We start from the raw sequence: 12,676 nt of genomic DNA, 5'->3' as shown, positions 1-12,676 counted from the left end.
TTCACTGAAAATGTTGAATAAATTGGAGGTGAGTTTTTTTAAAATTTTGTACTAAACCATAATTACTGTTTAACGAACTCTCTCGCCCTAAAAATCTAGTTTCATGCATGTGGATTAAAATTCCTCTGGTTAGCTACTTCCAAAAAAATAATCAGGAAGTGGAGTATTTTTTAAATGGTGAGAGACCGAATGGTGTTGTGTTCAGAACAGCTTGGGTGTCCGTGTACATGAATTGCTGCAAGTTAACGTTCAGGTACAGGAGGGAATTAGGAAGTCTTTGCAGAAGTTTGCACGTTCTCCTTGCACCTGCCTGGGTTTCCCAGGGTGTTCTGGTTTCCTCCCATATGATAGTTTAATTGCCCCGAGGGTAGGTGGGTGACAAGAGAATCAGGGAGGAGTTTATTGTCATATGACTGAGTGTAGGCTAAAGGGAAATGTGAGGAATGGAACTAATGGGTCTTGCTACTGAGGGAAAGGTATAGTTGTCACAGAGGGAATGCAACAAAAGGTTACCAGATGGGGGGAAAGGGACTGGTTGTCCGACGAAGAGAGACCTATAATATCAAATTCAGAAGAATGACAAGTGACCTCACTGACGATTCCTGGAGCTCGACAGGATAGATGAAGGGACGATGTTTTCCCTGGCTTGGGTGTCTAGAGCCGGTGGTGATAGTCTCACACAACGGCTCAGCCATTCAGGAATGAAATGGGAAGAAATATCTTCAGCCAAAGGGTGGCAAATCTTTGGAATCATTTAGCCAAGAGGACTATGGAGGCCCAGTAACTGAGTTTGAGATTGCTGGATTTAGATAATAAGGGAATCAAGGGACACAACGAAGGTGCAGGCAACTGGTGATGATGTAGAAGGTCATCTATGGTCTTACTGAATGGTGGAGCCAGTGCAGGGAGTTGAATGGTTTATTCCTGCTTCTATTTTTTTGTTCTTATGTTCTGAATGTAAGGGATACCAAAATAAAAAAAAATCTTTATACTAGTCCTATCTTTAATCTTACAGACACATTCTTCAAGCTCTGTAAAATATTTCAAATATTAATTAAAAATAGTGCTCCCCCAGCCCTGCCATTGGTTTGTTTCTATGTCAGGATTCTTCAATATGATTATGTCAGCACTCTTGCTAGATGCCACAGACCCCTTTGAACTGATATACCTTCATCCAATATCAGCAAGTGCTCTTGCTTTGCTGTAGACTGCAGAATCTGGGTCAGAGTGACAGTAGGTTATGACACAATGAACTCTGAAATCCACAGAATAATATGCAAATACCACTTAGCAATTAAAAGAGAAAAGAGGTAAGTCTTAATTAAATGGCAAGTGACTGAGAAACTTTCTTCAGATATTGGTCCAGTTTGACCTCAAACAATAGTCAATTCTTCGGCAGATTCAGGTTTTATAGAAAGCTAAATGGTGCCAATTACCACATTGACTCATGGATCATTCCACTGTATTCAAACTGTGCCTTGGTGGAAGCAGTAATGTAAGCCTAGTTTTCTTGATTAGTGTTAGTTTTAAATAAATGGGTTACCACTCGATTTAAAATAATGCTCCTCAGAAAAGTAGGCCTTACAGGAGGCTAAAGTGAGCTTCCCTGCGAATATGTCTGGAAAATCATCCTTCTCCGCCCCTCCCCACACCACCAGCACTGTTGTTCTATGGTGGCAGTGAAGTCAGGTCTCCTGTGAGAGGTTTAATGTTACAGGTGAAAGACTGAATAAATTCCATCCTGCACCACTGAGCAGCCCACAACAAAAATGGACGATGCACGATCATGGTGTAGTAATTACCATGTGTAATATCAACATTCAAACCTTCAGTATATTCCGATACCATTAGCTCCCCAAGGTAACCTGTCATGGTACTTTTTAAATGTATTGTTATGCTCAAAGAACACTAATTCTCTATTAATCTAGAGTTCCAGTGAATGTATCAGAGCCTTTAGCAGAGCCATCCCAATTAGTATAGGACCAGCAGACTGATGTTAACTGTGTCTCTCTACACAGCCCCTGGCTGATGTTAACTCTGTGTCTCTCTACGCAGCCCCTGGCTGATGTTAACTCTGTGTCTCTCTACGCAGCCGCTGGCTGATGTTAACTCTGTGTCTCTCTACACAGCCCCTGGCTGATGTTAACTCTGTGTCTCTCTACACAGCCCCTGGCTGATGTTAACTCTGTGTCTCTCTACACAGCCCCTGGCTGATGTTAACTCTGTGTCTCTCTACACAGCCCCTGGCTGATGTTAACTCTGTGTCTCTCTACACAGCCCCTGGCTGATGTTAACTGTGTCTCTCTACACAGCCGCTGGCTGATGTTAACTCTGTGTCTCTCTACACAGCCCCTGGCTGATGTTAACTCTGTGTCTCTCTACACAGCCCCTGGCTGATGTTATATCTGTGTCTCTCTACACAGCCGCTGGCTAATGTTAACTCTGTGTCTCTCTACACAGCCCCTGGCTGATGTTAACTGTGTCTCTCTACACAGCTCCTGGCTGATGTTAACTCTGTGTCTCTACACAGCCGCTGGCTGATGTTAACTCCGTGTCTCTACACAGCCGCTGGCTGACCTGAACATCTCCAGCGTTTTCAATTTTTATTTCAGACTTCTACCATCTGTAATATTTTATTCATCACCCCCTATTTCAACGTCAAATTATCCACAGGTAGATGGTTTATTTGAACTCTGACTGATTCTAGTATTCAATTGGCAAGTATTACCATCATATATCCTTTCTCAGAAGAAATAAACAATCAAGGTAAAGAGACATCTCCTGCCTCGAACCATGCTCTGACTGCTGATTGTTTTAACTGGAGGAGCTTTCCTGGCAATCATTAGGAAATGCACTAACCATGGCGGGAGTGACAAGTGGTACTCCTGGCTGAGGTTCTTGGTCAGCTGTCTGCACTTCATTCAAAACGGTGAAGTCAAACCCAACCTTTCCCATGTTCTTCAGGGTAATTTCAGTCACAGCGACATGGTTAAATAACTAGAGGAAAAGAAAACAGGGAAGTTATAATTTTAAAACCAATAGGCTGGATCGCACTTACTTGTGTCCTGTAAAAGCTAGGAAATGCAGGCTGGAACTGTAGGAAATGTCCAACAGATCAGGCAGTGGTGATGTTGAGAGAAAAAAATGAGTCAATATTATAGATGGATGACCTATAGCAGACTGGCCAGTTCTGATGCACACAGCATTAGGAGGTCATTTGACAAGGTCCCACATGATAGGCTGATCTAGAAGATTAAGGCACATGGCATCCAAGGTGAGCTCTGCCCCAGCCCTGCTATTCTGATGTAACCATTCACACTGCCCTTGGATTTATCTCCCGTTAGTTGTCGCATTATCTTTCCTTGCATCATCAGCCATCTTGGGCAGGCACGGTAGTGTAGCGGTTAGCATAACGCTTTACAGCGCCAGCGACCCGGGTTCAATTCCCGCCACTGCCTGAAAGGAGTTTGTACGTTCTCCTCGTGTCTGCGTGGGTTTCCTCCGGGTGCTCCGGTTTCCTCCCACAGTCCAAAGACCTATGGGTTAGGAAGTTGTGGGCATGCTATGTTGGCGCCAGAAGCGTGGCGACACTTGCGGGCTGCCCCCAGAACACTCTATGCAGAAGATGCATTTCACTGTGTGTTTCAATGTACATGTGACTAATACAGAAATCTTATCTTGTCTTTGCTCTTTTTCCCTGTGTCCACATTTGTCTGAAATATGTTAAATCTGTAATGTCTTCCAGCTCCAAGCAACAGGCACTGGGCTGAAATGCCGCAGGTATGATTAGTAAGTTTGCGGATGACAAGAAAACTGATGGGAAAGTTGTCTAAGGTTACAGCAGGGTAGGGGTCGGTTCGAAAGGTTGGGCAGAGTGTGGGCAGGTAGAATCTAATCTTGAGAAATGTGAGATGATGCATTTTGGGAAGTCAAATGGTGGAAGAACATAAGCAGGCACTAAGGAATGTTGATGAACAGAGAAACCTAAGAGGGCCAAGACCATAATTCCTGTAAAGTGGTAACACAGGTCAATAGGGTGGTGAAGAAGGCATGCTTGCTTTCATAGGTTGGGACATTATGTTGTAACTTTACAAAATACAGGCTAAGGTGCATTTGTGTGCGGTTTTAGTCACCACACTCCAGTAGGATGTGGTTGTGCTGGAGAGATTGCAGAGGAGGTTCACCAGGATGTTGCCTGGATTGGTGGACTTCAGTTATGGGCAGAGGTTGGATAGGCTGGAGTGAAGGTGGCTGAGGGGTGACCCAAGAGGAGTACAGTATATTATTAGAGGCACAGATAGGGTAGATAGTCAAGATCTTTTCCCATGGTAGGGATATCAAAAACCAGAGGGCATAGGTTGAAGACGAGAGGAAGAGTTTTAAAGGAGTTAAGTTTTTTTACACAGAGAGTGGTTGATATCTGGGATGCACTGCCAGAGGAGGAGGTGGGATCAGATACAATCACTGCGTTCAAGAGGCATTTAGACAGACAGTTAAATAGGCAGGGTATGGAAGGAGAAGGAAGTAATGCGGGCAAATGGGATTAGTGTAGATGGGCAAAAAGGTCGGCATGGACGTTGTGGGCCGAAGGGCCTGTTTCTGTACTCTACAACTCTGTGACTCTATGAGAATTGGCCAGTTGTGCTCTAGGTCATCTATCTGCAATACGGACGTTTTCTCCATTATCACGGCCTGACCTGCTGGGTATGTCCCACAACTCTGCATTGCACAGCTGTTATCCCTCCGTTTCTCTCTCTCTCTCTCTCTCTCTCTCTGTTCAACCAGATGGCTTAATGCAAGCTTATCACCATGGTAACCCGGGCCTCATCTGATCAGAGATATTTCCTTTATCCTATCCATTCCTCACCACCAACTCTCTCTGCACCTTGAACTTATTTTCTCTCTATTCCAGTCTGACAAAGGCTCTCAGACCTGAAATCTCTCCACAACTGCTGCCTGACCTGCTGAGTATTTTCAGCCCTTTCTGTTTTTATTTCAAAACTCCAGGTGGAATCTCACAAAGTAGTCCAGAATTTCAGCATGACTTCTTTGCAATAAAAGCCAACATCTCACTTGCCTTCTTAACTCCTGCATTTTTACCATCTGCATTGCGTGAATCTGCACACTGAGATTCCTCTGTACGCTAATACATTTACTCATCTCCTGCTACTTAAATAAAGTATACTATTTCTAGTGAGGCCAAATGCATGGAACTTAGGAACAAGAAGGGGGTGACCACTTTAAAGGCTTTGTACAATAGGCCCCTATAGGCAGGAATTAGAGGAGCAAATATGTAAGAAGATTGCAAATATCAGTAGGAATAATAAGGTTGTAATGGTAGGGGATTTTAACTTCCCCAGTATTGACTGGGAATGCCACAGTGCTAAGGGATTAGATGGGGTGGAATTTGTTAAGTGCGTCCAGCAAATCATTCTCAAGTAGTATGCAGATGGCCCTACTAGAGAGGGAGCAACACTCGACCTCGTCTTGGGAAATGAGGTTATCAAGTGACTGAAGTGTCGGTGGGGAAGCACTTTGGGAACAATGAAAATAATTCCATTCGTTTTTAAAACCAATGGAATTATTGTCAAAAGTTCTGAAATGAGATAGGACTGGTCCATAAATTTAAATCCTAAATTGGGGCAAGGCTAATTTTGATGGCTAACTTGCAGGTTGATTGGGAGAGGTTGTTCACAGATAAAGGGACATCTGTCAAGTGGGAGGCTTTTAAAAGTGAGATAGGGAGAGTTCAGGGCCAGTATGTTCCTGTTAAATTGGTAAATTGGTTTATTTTTGTCACATGTACTGAGGTACAGTGAAAAACTTTGTTTTGATGCCATCCATACAGATCATGTCATCACATCAGTACATCGAGGTAGTACAAGGGAAAAACAATAACAGAATGCAGAATATGGTGCTACAGTTACAGGGAAAGTGCAGTGCAGGCAGACAATAAGGTGCAAGGCCATGATGAGGTAGATTGTGAGGTCAAGAGTCCATCTTAACATACTAGTTGACCACTCAATAGCCTTATAACAGCAGGGTAGAAGCTGTCCTTGAGCCTGGCGATACATGCTTTCAGGCTTTTGTATCTTCTGCCTGATAGGAGGGGGGAGAAGAGAGAATGTTCAGGGTGGGTGGGGTCTTTGATTATGCTGGCTGCTTTACCGAGGCAGCGAGAAGTGTAGACAGACTCCGTGGAGGGGAGGCTGGTTTAGAATGAAGGAGAAGGCTGGCAGGATTAAGGAACCCTGGTTGATGAGGAATATTGAGGCTCTGGTCAGGAAAATGGAGGCTTATGTCAGGTATAGGCAGCTGGGATCAAGCAAGTCCCTTGAGGAGCATAAGGGATGTAGAGTAAACTAAAGAAGGAAATCAGGAGGGCATGAGATATCTCTGACAGAAAAGGCAAAGGAGAATCCTAAGAGATTCTATAAGTATATCAAGAGTAAAAGGGTAACAAGGGAGAGAATAGGTCCCCTTAAGGATCAATGTGGTCATCTATGTGTGGAGCCACAGGAGATAGGTGAGGTTTTAAATGAATATTTCTCATTTGTATTTACTGTGGAGAAGGTCATGAAAGCCAGTGAGTTCAGGGAAGAGAACAGTGATGTCCTGAAACAAATTGATATTACAAAAAAGGATGTGTTGGCAGTCTTGAGGCACATAAAAGTGGATAAATCCCCAGGGCCTGACCAAGTTGTGGGAAGCAAGGGAAGAAATTGCTGGGGCCCTGGCAGAGATTTTTGTATCTTTGTTAGCCACAGCGGAGGTACCGGAAGACTGGAGGACGGCTACTGGTGTGCCTTTATTCACAAAAGTCTGCAAAAATGATCCAAGGAATGATAGGCCAGTGAGCCTAACATCATTGATGAGAAAGTTACTGGAGGGGATTGTGAGGGACAGGATCTGCTGCTTGCCAACACCATCTCCCTGACTCCCATCCTGGTTAACAATGCTGCTCACCACCCCAACCCCAGGCAACCATTGATCCAACCAACTTCCAGTGCCCCGCCACCCTACATCCCAGACTCCTTTTGGGCCTCTCCTCCCCACTGACCTCCCAGTTCTGGTCATCACACTTACCTTCTCAGGGCAAAGGACAAACTGGAACAAGGGTCCAAAGCTTCATAAACAGAGACAAACAGTTCAAAGGCAAAGAGATCATGCTGAACCTTTATAAAACACTGGTTAGGCCACGACTAGAGCATTGAAATCTATTTTAGTTCTCACACTTAGAAAAAGATATAAAGGATCTAGAGAGTACCGAGAGCAGTTTTACTGGAATGGTTTTAGTGTTGAAGGATTTCAGTTGTGGGGATAAAGCAGAAAACCTGGGATTGTTCTTCCCAGAATCAGAGATCAGGTTTATTATCACTGACTTATGTGACATGAGATTTGTTGTTTTGCGGCAGCAGTACAATTAAAAGACCCTGAGGTGATGCGTGTAAAGAAAATAGCTATGGTCTAGAATGCACTGCCTGAAGATGTGGGAGATACAGATACAAAGAGAAATTAGACAAATATTGAAAAGTAATTGGAAAAGGCAAAGTCATAAAATCACTCCAAATTACAAAGTAAATAAATAGTGCAAAAGAAGAGCTAGTGTTCGTGGGTTGATGGACCGTTCAGAAATGTGATGGCGGAGGGGAAGAAGCTGTTCCTGAATCGTTGAGTGTGGGTCTTCAGGCTCCTGTACCCCCTCCCCGATGGGAGTAACGAGAAGAAGAGCAGCAGCAGAGAAGGTTGTGAGGAGACTTGTTTGTGGTGTACAAAATCAGGATGGGGTGAGTTAGTAGAAACAGAGAAAGCTGATCCCATTAGCACAGGGGCAAAGGACGGAGTTGAAGTGATTAGTAAAAGACCCTGAGGTGATGCGTGTAAAGAAAATAGCTATAATCTAGAATGCACTGCCTGAAAATGTGGGAGATACAGATACAAAGACAAATTAGACAAATATTGAAAAGAAAATTAATTGGAAAAGGCAAAGAAAAAAGAGTTGGGGGGGGGCAGTGGGGGGAGAGAGCTGACTGAATCACTCTGTTAGGTTCATGCTGAATGACCATCTGTGCTGTAAGGATACTATGTACCAACCTGGTGGCCATAGTCGATCTCTTTTCTGTCAAATTCATACTTGATAAATGACGCCTCTCCTTTCAGTGTGATCTCGTACGCTGGTCCACCTTCCACCTCACATACTGCTTTCACCTTGCTCCTGATGTTCATGTGCCCGTAAAAGGTAAAGGTCATCTGTTGACTTTCACTGGGTTGTAGAACACCAAACAATGGAAGGATGTCAAATACCTGTCACATACAGTTGAGAGAAAAAGAACTTGCAATCACCCAAAGCCAATTAAGCACTTCTGAAAATAAAAAAAAACCTGCTGATGCTGGAAGTCTAAAATAAAAACAGAAAATGCTGGGAATACTCAGCAGGTCGGGCAGCATCTGTGGGGAGAGAAACAGAGTTAACGCTTCAGGTCGTAGATCCTTCGTCAGAACTGGGAAGGAGACGAAAGAGGCTGTAGGGACAGTGGGGGAGGGGGCTGTCTCTGATAGGGTAAAATCAGGGTGACCAGGGGGATAAACTTAAAACTCTAAAAAAAAAAGGGACCTGTTTGTTTTCTTTCCCCCTTTTATTCTTTTTATTTCTCTGGGAGAGGAGGACATGCCCACCCTGAGCTGCGGGCGTGCCTTGCTCTCCTTGCTCTGCATTTCAGAACTCCTACATTCTTTTGCCAATGTTTTCACTCTTTAACCGCTCCCGTTCACTCATTGGCAAGATTTCCTTGTTTACAGCTTGTCCCCATGCTTACTTAAACACTGGGACTTGCCCCCAGCACAGTGGGGTAAAACCTTTGTATGGGAAGACCAACCTGACAATTCTAATCAATTCCGAGAGCTTTCTTATAAAAAAGACATTTTACTTTTACCAAATATTAACAGATGCTGGTATCTTTAGTCAACTACACAAAGGCACAAATTCTAAAGTATATTAGCAGCCTCACTTATGTTCAAATAACAAGGTAATAATACTTTGCTTATTTAAAAATACAATTGGTAAATTGGTTTATTATTGTCACATGTACCGAGGTACAGTGATAAACTTTGTTTTGCATGCCATCCATACAGATCATTTCATCACATCAGTACATCGAGGTAGTACAAGAGAAAAACTGTAACAGAATGCAGAATAAAGTGTTACAGTTACAGAGAAAGTGCAGTGCAGGCAAACAATAAGGTGAAAGGCCATGGCGAGGTAGGTTGTGAGGTCAAGAGTCCATCTTATCATAGTAGGAGACTGTTCAATAGTCTTACAACAGCGGGATAGAAGCTGTCCTTGAGCCTGGTGGTACGTGCTTTCAGGTTTTTGCATCCTCTGCCCGATGGGAGTGGGAGGGGTCTTTGATTATGCTGGCTGCTTTAACAAGGCAGCGAGAAGTGTGGACAGAGTCCATGGAGGGGAGGCTGGTGTCCGTGATGTGCTGAGCTGTGTCCACAACTCTCTGCAGTTTCTTGAGGTCTCTGCAGAGCAGTTGCCGTACCAAGCCGTGATGCATCCAGATGCTTTCTATGGTGCATCTATAAAAATTGGTGAGGGTCAATGGTGACATGCCAAATTTCTTTAGCCTCCTGAGGATGTAGAGGCACTGGTATAGCAAACCATGACTGGTATTTTTGACAGGATAATTTGTATGATATCATTTTTTACAGCCTCTACCGAGACTCAATAACAAACTGGGTTTTTGATTCTACCATCATCTCCTCATGGATTTTAAAATTATCCAAACATCACAAATCAGACACAACCTTTACGAAGTACACAATTAGGCTGGCGTTGTTTCCTTCCATTTAAAAACAATTCCTTAAGTTTCTCCTCTTTATTTTCTCTCTAGCTTGAAGTTGGTTACCTGTTATTCTTTACTACATAATCATCCACTCTCCTTTTGAGATGTTAACATCCTTTCATGGAAGTTTGATCAGTAAATCTTTTATATATTAGGGGAAAATATCTTAGATTCTTCAGTTTCTGCAAAATTTTAAAACTTCTGATGAAGAATTTGGTTCTCTCTCTCAGTCTTTACTGACAGAATCTGTATATAATGTCTGTGTTGTGGGAAGTGCATACAAGTACACTCTAATTTTTTTATAAAACAGACCAAAGTTAATGCGAATTATACTTCAGATTCTGCAGCAATATTGTTGAAGATGAATATGCATTATTCTGTAAGAGAGAGCACCCCCAACCCCGGCATTCAATGCTAACTTGTTTTATTTGTTTCTTTTTGGCTGGTCTGACCACAAAGAAACCATCATCATGCCAATCTGAACTTGCGGAATTTCTGTTTACTTGGTATGTTCCCTACAAGCCTGTTGAATTATAGGTGAGTTCGCAAAAGCAAAATACTAGAGGATTTGGAAATCTGAATTAAAAATCGCCAAGGCTGTAAACACTCTTTAAGTGCACCTCTAGAAACAGAATTACTGTTCCAAGTTGAGGACGCTGATGAAAGGTCATCAACCTGAAATGTTAACCTTGTTTCTCTTTCCATAGATGCTACCTGACCTGCTGAATGTCTCCAGCATTTTCAGTTCTGTTGTATGGTGTCCAATGGGCTTACATGCAGGATAACAGGGGAGTTGGAAACGACCAAGTATGCAGCTGGAGTTCAACTAATTCCAATAATGCAACTCACCATTGTAGAACGGGAGTAAACTTCCACTCATAGACCAATAGGACCATCTATCTACCTGGCCCTTGATACTGTCAGGTGCTTTGGAACAAAACATCCTGTGGGGTGAATGTGCCCTCACCTCCCCAAGCTATATGTTATGCATCAAACATTACAATGAACTTTCCCTCTCTCTGCTTTGGTTGGACTTTTGTCCCACTGACTTACGACCTCTGTTCAAAGACTGGTGCTGAGAGCAGAGTTATGTTTTGTGCCTCATCACTGAACATAAATTGAAAACTTGGACTCCAGCAACAATACAATGTGTCTACTCAACAGCAACCTATTGTTAACTGTGCCAACGATTAGTGTAAATTGGTACATTGAATGGCATGCAGTATTAAAGAGAAATCCAGACCAAAACAAAATCACCTAACATTCTTCTCAAACATGTTAAGTAGGTGCTCTGAAGCAAATATCATCAGACTTTTCCATTACTGTAATTTGACTGAATGAAACCAACTTTGTGGGTAAATGCCAATCCTATCCGTATGCCTTGACATGAATGAATTTTTAAATATTCTCTGTCTGGACTATTAATTGTAAAAAGTTCAGAGTGATGGAAGTTGGGCACAGGGACACAAATATTACTGATGCTTCATTTGTTCTCGAAAGGTCTGCATTTTTCCAGCAGTGTTTTTACGCTCCAACAGATGATTAAATACATCTGAAGTGTTGCTCCTCTTAAAATGGAGGAAACACGGCTACAAATTTGCGGGCAGCAAAGGCTCACAAACAGCGGTACAATGAATGATCAAACAGCTTGCTGTTGTTTTGGGGATAGATATTTTCTACCTGTGAGGGTATTTAAGGCCTAATTCAAAAGGCAGCATGACCAACCATGTATCACAACACTCACCAGAGGGTCAACCTGGATGAAATATAAATGTCAGTTCTGCCAGCAACACACTCGTGCTGGGAATTCATAAAAATTCCATGGGACTGAAGACCTGGTACACCATGTGCTAGCATTCACTCCTGAATTAGGATATCACTCAGTGATATTGAGGAAGTGGTTGTCATTTATAACTTAGGTGTTAAGAGGTATGCTTGTGATTTCTACCATCAGAAACAATCAGTGTTTGAATGATATTGATTAGTTGAGTTCAGTGGCCTAGAAACTGTAGCACACTTGAATCACACACGACAGCGCACTGCTTTGGTGGGAGAGGAGGCAATGAAGGCTGATGTCAGTTCTGCGCAAGACCTCAAGGCAGCCACCTTCGGTGGCCTCATGCATAATAGTAGGGGCCTTGCTGAAGGAAACTCGTGCAGCCTTTCCTATGTGAAAACCCACCACTGCAGAAAGCATGTGGGGGCGGGAGAGAAAGGATTATGGGAGGGACAGGATTGACGGCAGGAGTGGCTTTTGCTAGGTAGTTGACCAACGACAGAGAGAGAGTCAGTCAGGAGGATAACTGGGTCAGCTGAAGGAGTAGTAGTAAAAGTCGCTTGGGAAGCACTGTCGGAGAAGAGGATTGGGAGCGACTGAGGACATCGAAAGCAAGGTGGAGAGGTGGGGTAGTGGTGAGTGGGATTGACCATCAGAAGGAACACTTAAAGGAGAACCTAAATGGAAGAAGATGCGGGCCTCAAACTTGTAGCAGCCAAGATAAGACTTAGTACTGTTTAAATGATAGTCTCAATGTAAAGCCTGTCCAATGTGTCTTAAGCTGGAATTTGGATACTGCTGGAGTGCTGGTAAGTTCTACTCACAATAATTGCTGCACAACACAGGAGCTTCAACCAAGGCTGCTTACTTCATTCTACACAGCCCTAACAGCCTGATTTATGAATGTCCGACTTATGAATGCCACATATACACAAACAAGCTCCCATAAATATAACTAAAGTCTTGAGAAAAAAATCTGTTTCCATGTAACCTCCCCGCAGTAATCAGACACCATTGTCTCTTAACACAGGCTGACAGTTTCACCACAGGA

At 43.1% G+C, this 12,676-nt stretch overlaps 1 protein-coding gene across 1 annotated transcript in view; it reads right to left on the bottom strand.

The window, feature by feature from the left end:
- Positions 1 to 12,676, bottom strand: part of hydin (HYDIN axonemal central pair apparatus protein) — a 541,323-nt gene that overhangs the window by 264,330 nt on the left and 264,317 nt on the right. Inside the window, exons 27-28 of the mRNA XM_052028752.1 lie at positions 8,095 to 8,304; positions 2,860 to 2,997 (exon numbers count right to left, since the gene is read on the bottom strand). Of these exons, the coding sequence (XP_051884712.1) occupies positions 2,860 to 2,997; positions 8,095 to 8,304 (348 nt within the window). The remainder of the gene's footprint in view (positions 1 to 2,859; positions 2,998 to 8,094; positions 8,305 to 12,676) is intronic.

The sequence above is a fragment of the Pristis pectinata genome, chromosome 13, assembly GCF_009764475.1.
Source record: "Pristis pectinata isolate sPriPec2 chromosome 13, sPriPec2.1.pri, whole genome shotgun sequence".
Taxonomy (NCBI): Eukaryota; Metazoa; Chordata; class Chondrichthyes; order Rhinopristiformes; family Pristidae; genus Pristis; species Pristis pectinata.
This window is presented reverse-complemented; position numbering and strand designations above follow the sequence as displayed.